The sequence below is a fragment of the Schistocerca gregaria genome, chromosome 5 (genome assembly GCF_023897955.1).
Source record: "Schistocerca gregaria isolate iqSchGreg1 chromosome 5, iqSchGreg1.2, whole genome shotgun sequence".
NCBI classification, from domain to species: Eukaryota; Metazoa; Arthropoda; class Insecta; order Orthoptera; family Acrididae; genus Schistocerca; species Schistocerca gregaria.
Window position 1 is genome coordinate 36,596,873 of NC_064924.1, and position 17,754 is coordinate 36,614,626.

Below are 17,754 nucleotides of genomic sequence, written 5' to 3' on the forward strand. Positions count from 1 at the left end.
TACTTCATTTGTTTTTGGCAGATAGAAAGGTTAGACATGTCTTAGTATGCTCGGCAATTTTCTATTATTGTAAAAAATGGAACAAAGGATTTGCATCAAATTTTGTGTGTAACATGAAAACAATTGCTGAAACACTTGAAATTTTGACAGTGGTATACTGTGAGTCTGCTAAAAAAAAAAGTTTACAAGTGACCGAGAAGATGCCAATGACGAACCTCGCCCTGGACGCTCTAGCACATCAATAACAGATGATGGCATTGAATTTGTGAAGAAAATTGTTTTTGAAAATCGTCAGATTACCATAAGAGAAGTTGGTGTGGACATTGGCATATTGGTTGGCTGATGTCATGCAATTTTTTTCAGATGTTTTGGACATGAGACATGTGTCAGCAAAGTTTGTTCCAAAACTTCTCAATTCTAATCAGAAGAACTGTCACATGAGCAATGCTAAGGAGATCTTGAATGACGTAAATGATGATCCTGATTTGCTCAAAAGGGTCATAACAGGTGACAAAACATGGGTTTATAGTCATGACATCCACACCAAAGCCCAATCGTCCCAACGGAAGCATCCCGGAGGGACCCAAAAAAACGCCAAATTTGATCAAATGTCAAAGTTTTGCTCACTTCTTTTTTTTAATTTTTATTTTTGCCATGGCGTAGTGCATCCTGAATTTTTGCCTAATGTCATGTGGTCAATAAGGAGCATTACCTTGACATTACGTGCCATTTGTGAGAAGCTATACGCAAAAAAGTCTGAAACTGAAGAAAAGCAGTTCATGTCTTTTTGCATCACAACACTGCACCTGCTCATTCACTGTTGCTTGAGAGAGATTTTTTGGCTAAAAACAAAATGATAATCATGCCTCAGCCACCATATTCACCGGAATTGGTCCCCTGTGACTTTTCCTGTTTCCAAAACTGAAGAGACCTATGAAAGGACTGAGGAAATAAAAACTGCAGTGCTGGAAGTACTCAAGGCAGTACCAAAAAATGCTTATGGGGAGTGCTTCGAGGATTGGAAGTAGTGCTTGCACAAGTGTATTGTATCTGTGGGCGATTACTTTGAAGGGGACAACATGAATATTGATAAATAAATAAATATTTGTTCATAAAAATATAAAATCACCTTACTCTTTGAACACACCTCATAGAGTGAAGTACTTGCTGAAAAAAGTGGTACAAATATTCTCAGATGTTAATAAGCTTCCAAAGTGGTGCAAAGACTGGCAACTTGCCTTGAATGTAAATTTTCTTGTGAACAAAGTAATATCCTAAGACAACAGTATCAATAAGTCACAGCTGGAATTGATAACTCATACAACTGCCTCGTATGACAATTTTTTGAGGTACTGAATGAAACTGGTGAAAAAAGAAATGTATAGAACAACTTGACTAAAAAATGGGACTCATTGATAGGACACATCCTGAGCCATTGTCAGTTTGGTAATGGAAGGAAGGAAGGACGGAATAAAGCGTGTGTGTGTGTGGGGGGGGGGGGGGTTGCTCCTACATGCAGCAATTTACCATCTCTCAGCCCTATCCTGCTACCCCTCCACCCCCTTACACCAGCCTTCGCCTGATCACCACCACCCACACTGTTTCTCACATCAAATGCTGTTGCTCCCAGTCTGGCATCAGCAGACACAGATAGTGGTCATGGGTGTGTGTGTGTGTGTGTGTGTGTGTGTGTGTGTGTGTGTGTGTGTGTGTGTAGCTTACTTGTTTGATATTGTTTTTGTTGTGCCCATTTGCGACTCTACATCTCCGCTATACAATGGGTAACAGTCAGCCCTTTTCATAATATTGTTGAGGAAACAATTTAGTCACAGAAAGAGTGAACAACTTAGCACATTCAGGAAAGATAACAACAATGACAATTTAGACAGCAAAAGAAATAAACAGAAGGATAAAAATGGCTTTCAGTGCTTTTAGTAAACTAAACAAGGCTATCAAAACAAAGTTCCTGATGTATCTGAAAAACAAAGTTTCCAACTGTATCACCAGTTTTGACTTTGGACTCTAAATGCAAAACCAATAAGAAAACTAAGGGTTGTCCAGTAATCAATGGAAAGACCCATTCAGGAAGTTGTTGGAAGATACTGGAAGAACAGAAAACTGAAAAAGGAAACAGAGCAGAATGGAAGATATAATTAAAAACACTGGAAACTGAAAGGAGATGTGTGGGACAGGAAGTGAGGTAGAATGAAACTAAATGGAGGAAGGAAGAAGTACAGTGGATGTCAAATGGCTGATGCTAATGATGATGTTGAAATGTGTTACATGAATAAGCAATTTTTACAACCCACCAGTTTTCCCAGTATAAAATCACCATCTTACATATGTCAATACTGCCATTTCTGGGGTGGTACTGTATAATATATGTTAGTAACAATAGACAGAGAGGCGGGCATGATGAACAGCGCTAGCTTCTATAAATTAGTCAGTAAGTATACACCAAATCTTCTCCAGCATCTTTGCCAGTTGTTGTAATTTCAGCAGTTAGAAAAGAACTAAAAGAGGAAAATGAGAGCTTAATATTCCGTGAGGCAATACTGACCTTACGACTTATCTTAGAAGAAAGATTAAGGAAAGGCAAACCTATGTTTCTAGCATTTGTAGACTTAGAGAAAGCTTTTGACAATGTTGACTAGAATACTCTCTTTCAAATTCTAAAGGTGGCAGGGGTAAAATACAGGGGGCGAAGGGCTATTTACAATTTGTACAGAAACCAGATGGCAGTTATAAGAGTCGAGGGACATGAAGGGGAAGCAGTGGTTGGGAAGGGAGTAAGACAGGGTTGTAGCCTCTCCTCGATGTTATTCAATCTGTATATTGAGCAAGCAGTAAAGGAAACAAAAGAAAAATTCAGAGTAGGTATTAAAATCCATGGAGAAGAAATAAAAACTTCGAGGGTCGCCGATGACATTGTAATTCTGTCAGAGACAGCAAAGGACTTGGAAGAGCAGCTGAATGGAATGGACAGTGTCTTGAAAGGAGGATATAAGATGAACATCAACAAAAGCAAAACGAGAATAATGGAATGTAGTCGAATTAAGTCGGGTGATGCTGAGGGAATTAGATCAGGAAATTAGACACTTAAAGTAGTAAAGGAGTTTTGCTATTTGGGGAGCAAAATAACTGATGATGGTCGAAGTAGAAAGGATATAAAATGTAGACTGGCAATGGCAAGGAAAGCGTTTCTGAAGAAGAGAAATTTGTTAACATTGAGTATAGATTTAAGTGTCAGGAAGTCATTTCTGAAAGTATTTGTATGAAGTGTAGCCATGTATGGAAGTGAAACATGGACAATAAATAGTTTGGACAAGAAAAGAATAGAAGCTTTTGAAATGTGGTGCTACAGAAGAATGCTGAAGATTAGATGGGTAGATCACATAACTAATGAGGAAGTATTGAACAGGATTGGAGAGAAGAGAAGTTTGTGGCACAGATTGACAAGAAGAAGGGATCGGTTGGTAGGACATGTTCTGAGGCATCAAGGGATCACCAATTTAACATTGGAGGGCAGCGTGGAGAGTAAAGATCGTAGAGGGAGACCAAGAGATGAATACACTAAGCAGATTCAGAAGGATGTAGGTTGCAGTAGGTACTGGGAGATGATGAAGCTTGCACAGGATAGAGTGGCATGGAGAGCTGCATCAAACCAGTCTCAGGACTGAAGACCACAACAACAATATTCCATCAATGACATGGTCATTAGAGACAGAGCAGAAGCTCAGATTATGAAATGAAAGAGAAGAAAACCAATCACACCCATTTCGAAGGAACCATCCAGGCTTTCTCCCAGAGTAGTTTCGAGAAATCACGGAAAACCTAAATCTTGAGAGCCAGACTGTGATGTGAACTGTCATTCTCCCGAATGCAATTCCAGTGTGCTAACCATTGCTCCACCTCACTTGGTACAAAAGAACTAGGCACTGGATTTATCAAAAATTTTCCGTATCGTCAATTAATATGGCAACGCAAATAGAACTACACTGACTCTACAATTGTAGGACAAGTATTTACAGGTTATACCTATACCTTCCATCAACTATGGACCTTTCACAATTTGGAGCAGTGTGTGTGCCTCAACAATACACATATCCGTACTGTAGGTGCACCCACAATGGAGGGGTAGTTGTTGGGAGGCCTGACAAATATGTGATTCCTGAAGAGAGGAAGCAGCCTTTTCAGTAGTTGCAGGAACAACAGTCTGGATTTTTGATCTGGCCCTGTAACATCAACCAACATGTCTTTCATGTGCTGGTATCACAAAGGGCTGAAAGAAAGGGGAAATTATGACTCTTACTTTTCTGAGGGCATGCAGCTCCACTATATGGTTAAATTATCATTGCATCCTCTGGAATAAAATATTCTAGAGGTAAAGAAGTCCCGCAATCAGATCTCCAGATGGGAACTACTCAGGAGGTTGTAATCATCAGGAAAGCAAAATTGGGATCCTATGAGTCAGAGTACAGAATAATAGATCCCTTAATTGGTTATGTAGGGTATTGAATTAAAATGGGAAACTGATTGGTCAAAGAGGGTATTAGTGGTGTGCAGTGGCATGATGAACAGAACTTCTGGTTGTAACACCTTAGATCTAATGCTGTACTGACTTATTTTGATGTTTAATGTCAAGACGTTGAGTTTCCGTAAATGTTTTGACTGCATTGATAGCACAAGAATGTTCGCTTTTTTCCTTTGTAAAAACTCTGATGTCATGGTTTGATTCTATGCAATGTAGTGTATCTATCATTTAAATTCTTTGTCTCATTTGGAGGGAACAAACCTTAATGTATATAATTGTAGTTTTGTTTAAATAATTTTCTTGTATAAATGTCAATATGTGCAAAGGTTCTGTTTTATTTCGTGTGTTTGGTTGCTGTTATGTAAACTGCTGACCTTCACTTATGGTTCTTAGTTATTTTGTATGTGAAAGGTGTTGTGGTTTCCCTCAGGGATGGAAGCATGTAGTGTGTGCAAAATGTGGTGGGCATGGACAGAAAGGTGGAACCAAGAGTCAGTCGGGGACGAGCTACCAAACTATCAACTGCTCATGTAAAAGTTGTGTATTGAGCTGGTTCTGAGACAGGCTTTTCCTGACACCTTCCAATGCCTCGAATGGATGGATAAAGAGCTGTAACTATTCTGGAATTGGTATCTATTATCGCCACCAAGAAATGACAGAGTCCAGCAATTCTACCTGCAAATCGAACTACCAATATGCACTCGCCACCACATTGCGCAATCGCTGTAATGTACAGTGAAGGATCAGCTCACTGGATGTTTTAGTGTGCTCAAATATAAGATAACTTATAACTGAATTTATGTACCTACCTTGATTTTTTCCTTATCACATCACCTCTCAGGTTGCTCTCCATTTGAACTATGATTAGCAAGTGTCCTTGCTGTAGAAAAAATGAAAGCCTCAAAGCCAAACAGCTAATTAAATAATGTTGTTTGATATTTGGTAAGAAGGGAGTATTCAGATTTACTGTGGATTTAGAGAAATTGTGGGAGGTAGTAAATGTAGTTTTTTGAAAGCCTCCCAGTGATTGAAACAGTCAAATTTAAAGTTTTGTGGACTTTCAAAGTTACCTATTTAATCATTGACTTGAAAGTAGAAGACTGTGGTAATAAAGACAATTTGCTGTTACTTTTAAAAATTAAAAGTTCTTAAAACTGAGGCTTATAAATTTTTGCTTAGTTAATGATCATAGTGCTGCCTGTAGTAAATTTTAAAAGGTGAGTCAGTTTCTTGCAAAATTTGTCAACTTTGTGTCTCACTGCAGTAAAAGCCGTGAACTTCATTTGTGGAAAGTTATATACTCGGGTTTGCTAAATGTTTGTCTCTCTTCTGTATTGGAAGTGCACATTAATAGTGTAACAGGATTCACAATTTGTCTATTGTGCTCATGCTAGGTAACAAGTAACAGGAAGATCACTATCTATGAAAACAGTAACTTCTTTTATTCAGAGGACAGTGAGAAACGGTCTGCTAGTGAAATATAATTTTTTCATGTCAGATAGAAAAGTAATTGGTAAAAGAGAGAATAAATCAATACTCAATTTATAATTTTATAGTAAATATTAATAATAATGTTATTGACACCATTCAGTTTGAATAAGCCCTGAAGGTAATACTGTGTATTGTTATCTGTTATATTTATGCAAATTGTTTGTTCCGCTCTGTCAGCTTCAACCTTAACGTGAACATATGCAGGTGCCAGAGTTCATTGCACTTTCATGTGACAAAAAGTATAGGCTGTTTTTCCCCATTGAAGTTACTTATTTTCAGTTTCCTGAACAAGAATGTTACTCATTCTGCCTAATTAGGCTGGCAGCCATTGTTATTATCATTTGGACACTGTGGATAGGTAAATTATTGTTTGTTATTGTTTAAATATTTATGTAATTCTAAATTTCACTTCCAATTAGCCACCTCCATTAGATAAAACAAGGTCAACAAAACTTAATTCCTTTTAGAGGGTAATACTGCTCTGCTTCTTTATACTGCAATTGCTTTAATAAAATTGATTTCATTTATACGAACTACCTACAGCTTTGAGGTTATGGTATAAAAGTGGCAGGTGGTAATGTTATACATGGCTTTTCTGTGACAGGACTATTTGTTCTGTTGGGGCATAGTACGTAATAAACCAAACTTGGTATTTGATTGCATAAGCTAGGTAAAACCGGTTGCAATGTTATATGTCATGAGGGTATAAGGTTATACTGTATATACCAAATCAAGTACAGGTAATGCAGGAGAAGGTCTAAAAATGCATAAAAAAACAGGAATGTGGGAAAGTCACAATGAAGAGTGTAGTAAATGCATTATCATAGTCAAGATAGGCACAAAACCATCACCCACCACAGAAGTACAAGTTCACAGGCCAACTCGCTCCGCAGATGAGGAAGAGGCTGAAAAATGTATGATGAGATAAAAAATTATTCAGATAATTAAGAGAGAAGAAACTTTAACTGTGATAGAGGACTGGAATTTAATAGTAAGAAGAGGAAGAGAAGGAAAAATAGTAGGTGAATATGGACTGGGGAAAGAAATGAAAAAGGATGCCCCCTGATAGACTTCTGCACACACTGTAACTTAATCATTAGTTTAAGAATCATAAAAGAAGATTGTACATGTGGAAGAGGTCTGGAGACACCAGAAGGTTTCAGATTGTTTATGTAATGGTGAGACAGAGGTATCAGAACCAGATATTAAACTGTAAAACATTTCAAGGGACAAAAATGGTCTCTGACAACAATTTATTCATTATGAACCACAAGTTACAATTGAATAAATTGCTAAAAAGTAGGAAATACAGAGATGGGATGTGGATGAGATGAAAAAAAAATCAGAGATTGTTTAGACTTTCAGAGGCAGCATTAGGCAATGATTGACTGAAACAGGGAAAAGGAATAAAGTAGAAGACAAATGGGCATCTTTGAGAGATGATATATTGAAGGCAGCAGAGGATCAAATAGGTAAAAAAGACAAGGTCTAGTAGAAATTCTTGGATATCATAGGAGATGTTGCATTTAATGGATGAAAGGAGGAAATATAAAAATGCAGCAAATCAAGCAGGTGTCTAAAGACTGAGACTGACAGAAACTGTAAAATGGTTAAGCACGAATGGCTATAAGAAAAACACGCAGGATACAGAAGCATATACAGGATGATAAAAAATTGTCAAGTATTTTGAGAGATGTTAGTACCCACCAAAACAAGGAAAAAATGTCCACTAAACTCAGTCTCTAAGGAACAATGCTTAAGAACTGGGTCATTCAAAGCCAAGTTATCTAGAAGTTCCCACATGACCATCATGGGTTTTGATAAAATTTTGTATGAACTTTCACACATGCTCTCAATTTCACAATCATCAATTTAATACTTGTGGAGATATAGTCATTTGAATGATCCCATAGCACAGCCTTCGACTGTGCACAAAAGTTTTCGGCAGCTTTTGAGACAATATCTATGGCAATATTTTCTTGAAAGAAACAAAACTTGGGCATCTTTTACAACATTTTGCACTCTCTAAAGCGAAAAGACCTCTCACGCAGTTTCGATATGGATAAATTAAAGTAAAGTTGGCTGATAAAAATATACACTTAAAAAAAGAAGTGTAGTTTGGTTTTTTATACGTCTGGAAGTAATAGTAGGATAAACCTTACCAACACAAGGTTTAGAATATAAGATTTTATTCTCCTACTGCTTTCCAATCCTTTTCAAACTGAGGGCAATTTTGATGATTTATGTAGAAATGTCAAAAAATGAGTCTTTTCTTTTATCCCACTTTTACAAAGAGAGAGAGAGAGAGAGAGAGAGAGAGAGAGAGAGAGAGAGAGAGAGAGAGAGAGGAGCGTCTTCTGTAAACTCTTTTAAAGCATTTTCATTACAAAGGTGGTGTTCCACACCACTTAAAAAACTAGAATTGGCTTTCCGGTGCTAGCGTGTAAAACCCTGAAAAATGACAAGGGGGAAGTGCATTGAAATTGCACCTATATTTCACTGGTACTCAAATTAAATCTGATTTCTTTTACTGCAGCCTAAAATTGTTAAGTACTCTCGGAGGAAGGTAATTTCAAAGGTCCTGATCACTAGGAAGCGAGATAGTGTCAGAAGAACTTGAAAAACTTAAAAAGGTGTAGTTTTGTCACTATCCATCATGACATACTTGAATCTGTTTTTCTGCTATAATTACAGGGACAAACTGGTTACAGATTTCAAACATAAGTGTCAAACAATGGAAAATCCAGGATTGAATGTAACAATATTATGAAAAGGATCATTGCTGCTCACCATATAGGGGAGATGCTGAGTTGCAGATAGGCACAACGAAAAGACTGTCACAAATAAAGCTTTCAGCCATTAAGGCCTTCATCAACAATACACACACACACACACACACACACACACACACACACACACAAAGGCGCGCACACAAACGCATGTCTTGGAAGAGCAGTTGAGGAATGGACATGTACTGAAAGGAGGATATAAGAGGAACATAGATAAAAGGGCAACAGAGCTAATGGAATATAGTCAAATTAGATAAGAAAATCTTGAGGGAATTAGATTAGGAAATGATATATTATCAGTGTTACATGAATTTTTTCTATTTGGGCATTAAAATAGCTGATGAGAGACGACGTGTAGAGGATACAATATGTAGACTGGCAATGGTAAGAAAAGTGCTTCTGAAGTAGAGACAATTGTTAACACTGAATATGGATTGAAATGTTTAGAAGACTTTTCTGAAGGTACTTGTCTGGAGTGTACTATGTATGGAAGTGAAACATGGACAATAAGCAGTTCAGATAAGAAGAGAAACTTTCAAAATGTGGGACTCCAGAAAAATGCTGAATATTAAATGGGTGGATATCATAACTAATGAGAAGAACTGAACAGAACTGGGCAGATAAGACGTTTGTGACACAGCTTGACTAAAAGAAGGGATCGGTTGATAAGACACATTCTGGGATTCAAAAATTCACTAATTTAGTACTGGAGGGAAATGGGAGGAGGGGGAGGTACAAATTGTAGAGGGAGACCAAAAAATGCATACAGTAAGCAGATTCAAAAGGATGTTGGTTGCAGCAGTTATCCAGAGATGAAGAGGCTTGCACATGATGGGGAAGGATGGGGCAGGATGCCTACAGGGAGGGGGGAGGAGGGTAGGGGGGGGGGGGGGGGCTGAACCCTAAGAGTTCTTACCAAAGCTGGCCAACACAAATTCAGTTCTCACCAAAAGCACTTAACACAAAACAAATTCTGACCGGCAGTCACAGCAACTGCTTTCATGTGCATAGAGTTTACATTTTAATGGGAACTTTAGTTCATTGGAATGATCTTATGGTATCTGTTAATATTATACTTCTCTTTGAAGTAAAGTTAACTAAACTGGAAACTCATGAAATCCGCTAAAAAGTGTTCTACAGTTCAATAGAAAGTAAGTTCCAATGTAGCCACACAACTTCATTTTTTACCTCATATCAGAATTCTCAGGTCTTAATAAAAGGAATGGTGTAGCCATCGCCTGTTTCATTTACTTGACTCCCATGTTTCATTCTGCTTGCATTAAATGAACGCTGTGTATATACAGTAAGGCACACAAATATGTGTGACGAAGACTGTGATTACAGTATGAAGGCTTTACCAGAAGAAGACTATGATTGTCGAGGATGGACCACAGTTTCGGTTGGCTGAGGATGACAAAGTAAATTAGCCAAAGCCTTGCTAAAAAAAAGTCAGGTCAGTCAACTGAAGTATGTAATAAAACTCTGGAAAAGGTATGTCAGACTGGCCAGGCAGAGGTTTCAACGCCACTCCTTAAAGAACAAGTTCACTGTCTCAATCACTGAGACCCTTTTGTTAAGTTGAGGGTGATACTATAACTACAAAGACACACTGAACTGCTTACCTTTTGATCTGAATGCTTTTTCATGTGACTCTTCAGCTCAATATACAAAGAAAATGTTGAATCACAAAACTGACACGCATACGATCGCTGCAGAGTTGGATAATCGACAGTCTTCTCAGACGCTGCATCATCAGCCTACATAAGAACAGGATATACGGTATTATTTTACTTGCATAGACAAATAATAAAATCTCTAGAAACATTAAAATACCATGACAGGAACTTGAGGTATTCTGTTTTTGCATACAGCACCACAGAAGACTACAATTTCAACTGAAAGATATAAAATGAGAACTACACTTCTCATGTGATTCGTTGTTATACCTATGGTACCGGTACTGCTTGTGACAACTGCAACACCATATAAAGATAGAAATAAATGAATAAAATTTATTCCAATTATGAACTACAGTGATCCAACAAAATAATGAAATATACAAGGAGTTAAAAATCACTACTTTTCTTCTTTTTTTTGGGTGGGTGGGTAGGTGGGGGGGGGGGGGGGTCATGTGGGGGAGGGGCACATACGAATACATCAAGATAATTTTTTGTTCAATATGTGAGCCCTAGAGTTATTTGAACTTGTCTTATGATAATGATAATTACAGGATGCAAAATTAAAAAAAAAATTACAAAATGAACAATGGCTGATTTGTGGGAAGACCAGGAAAGACGAGAAAAAATGCGTAAGATTTCACTCCTCTTGCATACTCCACTTGCATAGTATTAGCAAACAATGCTCTCCGACAAATACATAATATTAGAATTTAAAAACATACTCGCCAAAAAGTAATGATTTATATATGTACCAAAATTTATTCCTAACTGAAGCCCAAATAAAATTTGATTAGTAAATGATAAAGCAAAAAATAAAGTGAAATGATTGAGTTTTAGCAACAACATGAAATCAGCGAATATTACAAAATGTTGCATAATTTGGGATCTTTCCTGTCCCTGTGTAAAAATGTAGGGTGGTAGTTTACTGACATTGATAACTAATAGTTAGTGAGTGCTGAAACTGGATTTTGATGTTTTTCTTACTGCTGAGAGTTGTGTATTACCTTAAAAGGACAGCTGATTTCCTCAATAAAGAACTAAAGTTTTAGATGTTATGTCACATGAAATACTCTACTTCCAATGATCTCCATTGCTGTAACAGTTTTAATTGGTGATATGCAATCCGAAAGCAAAGGAAGTAGGTTACAGTACGCTTGTTTGCCCACTGCTTGAATACTGCTCAGCAGTGTGGGATCCGTACCAGATAGGATTGATAGAAGAGATAGAGAAGATCCAATAGAGAGTAGCGCTCTTCGTTACAGGATCATTTAGTAATCGTGAAAGCGTTACGGAGATGATAGATAAACTCCAGTGGAAGACTCTGCAGGAGAGGCGCTCAGTAGCTCGGTACGGGCTTTTGTTAAAGTTTCGAGAACATACCTTCACCGAAGAGTCAAGCAGTATATTGCTCCCTCCTACATATATCTCATGAAGAGACCATCAGGATAAAATCAGAGAGATTATAGTCCACACAGAAGCATACTGACAATCCTCCTTTCCACGAATAATACGAGACTGGAATAGAAGGGAGAACCAATAGAGGTACTTAGGGTACCCTCCGCCACACACCGTCAGGTGGCTTGCAGAGTATGGATGTAGATGTAGATGACATTTCCTGATACTTTTGCACAATATATCATAAAAAGAGATGTATTTAGATCTTTAATACAGTGCATCAACTAAACTACATATTTTCACAGTATGATAGTATAAATTCTACTATTACGTCACGCGCCCTCTCCTACGATAGGCTGAAAGGGGAAAACCGAGTGGCCCCCATGTTGATTTATTTGTATGTGAAGTTAAAGGGCCATACTCGATGACTCATGTTTTTACTTGCATGCTACAATAAACATCCAGTTTCATTGATACACTGTGTCACTTTGGTACAATGTGTTGTGGAAAAATAATAGGAAGTCTGAGTTCCTCAACTGAAATCATTACCCATATTCCCAGTTAAAAGTGAAGATTGCTTCATTATTTTGGGAAAATGAGTCATTGTAATGGAACCAGCAAGCTTTTGAGAAATATGAAAGGATGAACATTTACGTCAGAGATGAATGAAACACACTGGGCTGCACCATCAAATTAGGTTAACAATTCTTATGGCCACAGATTCCTGTGTTCTGTGTTCACACCTCTAGGTTAATGTTTCAGCCAAGAGATGATAATCAACTCTATTGATGTTCACATGGCAAACAGACTGTCATGTGTATCTAGAATGTCAATTATCAACCGTGTAAGACTAGCTGAAGGGGAACAAATCCGTTTATAGTTTACTGGAGAAGCAACTTTCCAGCTATCAGGATGTATAGACAATGGTGTTTTACTGAACATAATGTACACCAAAAATAAATTGTCACAAACCAATAACACAACTGTAAACAAAATAATGCCAAATCTGGTGAGAATTAATACACAATTCCCAAAAAAGTGTACCTAACTAGGCAAAAAATAACACTGAAACTGGCAGAAAATAACACCAAAATTGGCCATAGAAAAAAGATTTTTTCCTGTTTCTTATTATACAATAAGCTAAACTTTCCTGGCTCCTGAATTCACACAAAATAAAAATTTATATAACTATAACAATAATAATATCCGGTAACACAACAGATTGGGCTAGAACAGGACCTTAACACTTACACTAGAGACTTCCCTTTGGAGCCAACTGTTAATGTTAACAACATTTTAGGATTTTATTTAATTACAGTTCCCATGAAACTTCTAAAATGTATCTTAGGGCCAATATAATCAGAGTACTACTGATAGAATCCATAACTAAGTACCAAATAGAAGTTGAACCAGTTCCTTCTTCAGGGTGCACATGGCATTAAATGTGTAGCATAGTGTCCAGTAACACAATTATTTTTTTACCAATTTTTCAAATTTTCTCTAGCAGCAAGATGCATAGTTTTAAGACACATGGATCCTGAATTTACCTCAGAGCTTACTTTTAACATTTTTTAAGCTTTCAGTTGCAATACGCAAATTAATATTTAACTTCACTTAAATAATGGCAGAGAAAGAGTTACACAAAAAAAGGTGTGTTGTGCATGACCTACAGATTGGAAACTTTTTATTGAGTGTGTGTATTTTGGTAGGTTCCACCACAATTACAATTACCTCAAATGGTACATTTCTCCAACATACTGCTCTTTAGAATTGAAGTCTGAACAGTATCTGTAGACGTCAGAGGTCAGTAACGTCAACTGAAACAAAATATTTCACTGCAATGTGCCTATCTCCTAGAGTGCCCCTAAAGGTACATCATGCTTACAGCGCAATTTAAACTGTCTTTCTTGTAGTATACAACATCTAACATTTTGTGGTTGAAAATTTTCAAAATTTCAGGATTCCTTCCATTATCTCTCGCATTATGAATGCTATAACTCCATAGCAAAAAATAAACATAATGATAAATTTAAATTCTCGCTATTCTTAAGCACTCAAGGAATGAATCTGAGTAAGTACTCAAAGGCACAGAATGTCTGCAGTGGCAGTAAACTCAAGTATGTACATCTTGTGTTTACTGTTGCTGGAATAACATGTACAGTGCTACTGTAGACCCAATTTAACATCCCCAAAATCTATGCTGTGGCATAATTATTTGCAAGTAGAAATAGAGTAAATCTTGGTGCACTTCTGCCTGTTTCTTGTTGGTTTATTTATGCAATGAAAAAAACAACAATAAAAGAAATGTGTTAGGAGACTGATATTCATATGAAATGTTAACAAAAATTTTAAATAATGGAAAGTCCTGAATGAAAAAACAACAATGGAAAGGCCAGACTGCTACTTGCCGCATTGAGCTGGCACTTAGTCGCAGACAGGCACAACAAAAAATACTTCCATATACATGTTCACACAGCTGCAAAATACACACATGGCCACTATCTCTGGGCATTGGAGCCCGCCTCCAGACTACAACTGTGTCTGATGTGAGCAGCAATATACTGTGGTGGGTGGGGAAGAAGGAGGGGGGGGGGGGGATAAGATGGAGGCAGGTATTGGAAGGGATAAAAGGACAGGGGTGGAAGAAGATGCTGTGCTGTCTGTGGGAGTGTGCAGGGATGTGGTGGGGTCAAAATAGAACTACTAACCACAGAGTTTGGGGTGGGGTGGGGGGACAGGAAAGAGAGAGAGAGGAAATGACAGAAGCACAGAGGGGAAAAAGACTAGAAGCTGCAGTAGGATAGAAGGAGTGAGTTGTACTGGAGTGGAAGCAGATAATGGTGTAGGTAGGTAAAGGATACAGGGACTAGCAAAGGTGAGGCCAGAGGGTTTACAGGAACAAAGGATATGTTGCAGGAAGAATTCCCACCTGTGCAATTCAAAAAGCTGGTGTTGATAGGAAGAATCCTGATTGTGCAGCTGTGAAGCAGTCATTGAGATAAAGAAAATCCAGCAATTAGATGGTCCAGTGCCTCTTGGCAACTGGCTGGTGGTGGACATTCATCCAGACAAGCATCTTGTTAGCTGTAATGCCCACACATAAAGTGGCACAGTTGTTGCAGCTTAGTTTGTATATGGTATGACTGCTTTTACAGGCAACACTGCCTGCAATGAGATAGGACGTGCTTGTGACACAACCGGTATGACTGCTTTTACAGGCAGCACTGCCTTCAATGAGGTAGGACGTGCTTGTGACACGACCATTGCGCACCTATATTTACTACAAGGATGTGAGCCACAAGGTGAGGGATTGGGAGCAGGAATGGAATAGGGATGGACAAGGATATTGCATTGGTTAGATGGGCAGGTGGTACGACTGATGTAGATAGAGAAACTGATGTAGTTATTGCTGAGGTGGAGTTCAACATGGAGGAATATGGCTTGGTGAGTTGCAGAGGACAAGGTGAAGTGAATGAAATGACAATGAAATCCAGACCATTAGCTGCTTACAAACATTGATAGGCACGCTCCCCATGAGACCCACATTTCAAACTTACTGTCCTCATGCTACATTTGTAGTGCCCCTGCCACTATACTGCCACGGCAAACACGAGATCCCAGGTTCATGTCCCAGGAGGGGCACACATTTTCAACTGTCCCTGTTCATATTTATCAACGCCTGTAAGCAGCTGATGGTCTGGATGTCATTGTAATTTCATTCTTCAAGAGCTGCAACATCACCAATGATATCTGTTCTTTTGGACATGTCTGAAACAACAGATACCTTCTTCATATAAATAAGGCTTACCAGCCAAATGATCTTCTTCAGTGTGAATGCACTCACTTTGCTCAAACTCTTACAGGAATCATTAGATTGACTTCCGCAAGCAATGGGTACAGTGCGCAGTGGCACTACAAATATAGTGTGTGGACAGTAAGTTGGAAATGTGGGCCTCACGGGGAGCAAGCTAGAGATAAGTCTCTGCAGTCACACTATCCTCTGTGTCCTCGATGACTGAGTTGGACAGAGCATCTGCCATGTAAGCAGATCCCGGGTTCGAGTCTCGGTGGAGGCACACATTTTCAACTGTCCCTGTTGATATTTATCAACACCTGTAAGCAGCTAATGGTCTGGATTTCATTGTAATTCCATTCTTCGAGAGGTGAATGGTCACCAATGGTACCATCTTCATACAGATGAAGCTAATGTTGAAGGAGTTGTTGAGGTTCTGGAGGAATGTGGATAGGGTATCCTCACCTTTGGTCCAGATCAAGAATATGTCATCAACGAACCTGAACCAGCTGAGGGGTTTGGTTAGGAAGCAATCCTGTAGATGGCCTGTAAACAGTTTGGTGTAGGGTGCCAATTGCTGTACCATGGGTATTTGTTCATAGGTTATGTCTCGAAGGTAAAGTAATTTTGGATTGGAGTATAGTTGGTCATGCTGACCATGATGAGGCAGTAGACCTGAAGTCAATCAGGCTTGGGAAATGTACTGTTCAATATCAGCAAGGCCATGGGCATTGGGGATGGATGTTAGTGTAGAGGGAGGTTTAACTGATAGTGACAAGCAGGGCACCAGGTGATAAATGAAGCAGAACAATATAGAATCAGTGGCATCTTGCACATGGGATGGTAGCTTATGAGTAATAGGCTGGTGGTATTAGTTCACGATAGCAGAGATTCTATCTGTTAGGGCACAATAATGCTCAAATAGGGTGTCCTATGTGGTTGGATTCATGGATTTTAATAAGCATGTAGAAGGTAGTAGTGAGGAAAAAAATAGACTCAGGGGAGAGGTTCTGAGATGTTCACTCCTCCATCCAACTGCGAGGTATGACCACTGTCCCCTAATCACCCATTGTTAACTCCATAGCTTTTCATAACCTCAAAACTCGCCTCACCATCATTCCCCAAATCTCTCAACATGGGAACCAACTTCACATCTGCACAAGAAACTGCAACCAATCTCCAAAAAAAAATGATCCGCATCTCATAATCCTACCTGCCAATAAAGGCTCCACAACTGTGATTATGAATTGCAGGGATTACATTGTGAGCGACTCCACCAGTCTTCAGATAGGGAGCATGTTGGGGAAATTTAATATATTTTTGTAATTTTCTTAGAAAAACTTTATTTGAAAAAAAAAATACAGAATATCACTGATACACTTGTTGACTATTTTCCCACATAATCACCCCCCATGCAATGTACGTTGTGAGCCATGGTACAAGCTTCTTTATGTCCTCCTTGAAGAACTTTCCCTCAAGCTCTTTCTTCCATATCAGAATTTCTTTCTGCACTTGCTCATCGATTGAACATTTAATTCCACTTGTGTGCATCTCCAGGGAGTGAGAAGATGATAATCTAATGGTGCCAAGTCAGGGGAATATGGGGTTGTGGTTCAAAACATCCTAACCTAATGAGTCCAAGAGCACCTTGGCAGCTAAGGCAGTGTGAAGACGGGCATTGTAGTACAACAAGCACACTCCTCTCATCAGCATTACTCTCCTTCTCTTTTCAATGCCCCTTTTGAGATTTTTTAAGGCCTCACTTTATCTTTGTGAGTCTGTGGTAGTCCCGTGAAGTAGAAATTCGACCAAAATGACACCTTTTCAATTCCAAAACACTAAGACCATGATTGTTTTACCCAAAATTGTGGTTTTGAATTTTTTGGCAGATGGAGAATTGGCTTGACGCCACTGTGATTATTGTGTTTTTGCCTCAGGCACCTAATGAGCCACCCACCTTCACCCAGCGTTTCTTCTCCAGTCACAGTAGAGCTCAGAAAATCCTCACCTTCCAATTCAAGTCACTCAAGAAATTCATGGGTGCTATTGACTCAATTTCGGTTGTGCTGCTCT

General features: G+C 38.5%; 1 protein-coding gene across 1 annotated transcript in view; it reads right to left on the reverse strand.

Moving 5' to 3' along the window:
* LOC126272406 (zinc finger protein 761-like) overlaps window positions 1–17,754 on the reverse strand; it is a 348,537-nt gene that overhangs the window by 101,388 nt on the left and 229,395 nt on the right. The window contains exon 11 of the mRNA XM_049975234.1: window positions 10,437–10,571. Coding sequence (XP_049831191.1) covers window positions 10,437–10,571 — 135 coding nt within the window. The remainder of the gene's footprint in view (window positions 1–10,436; window positions 10,572–17,754) is intronic.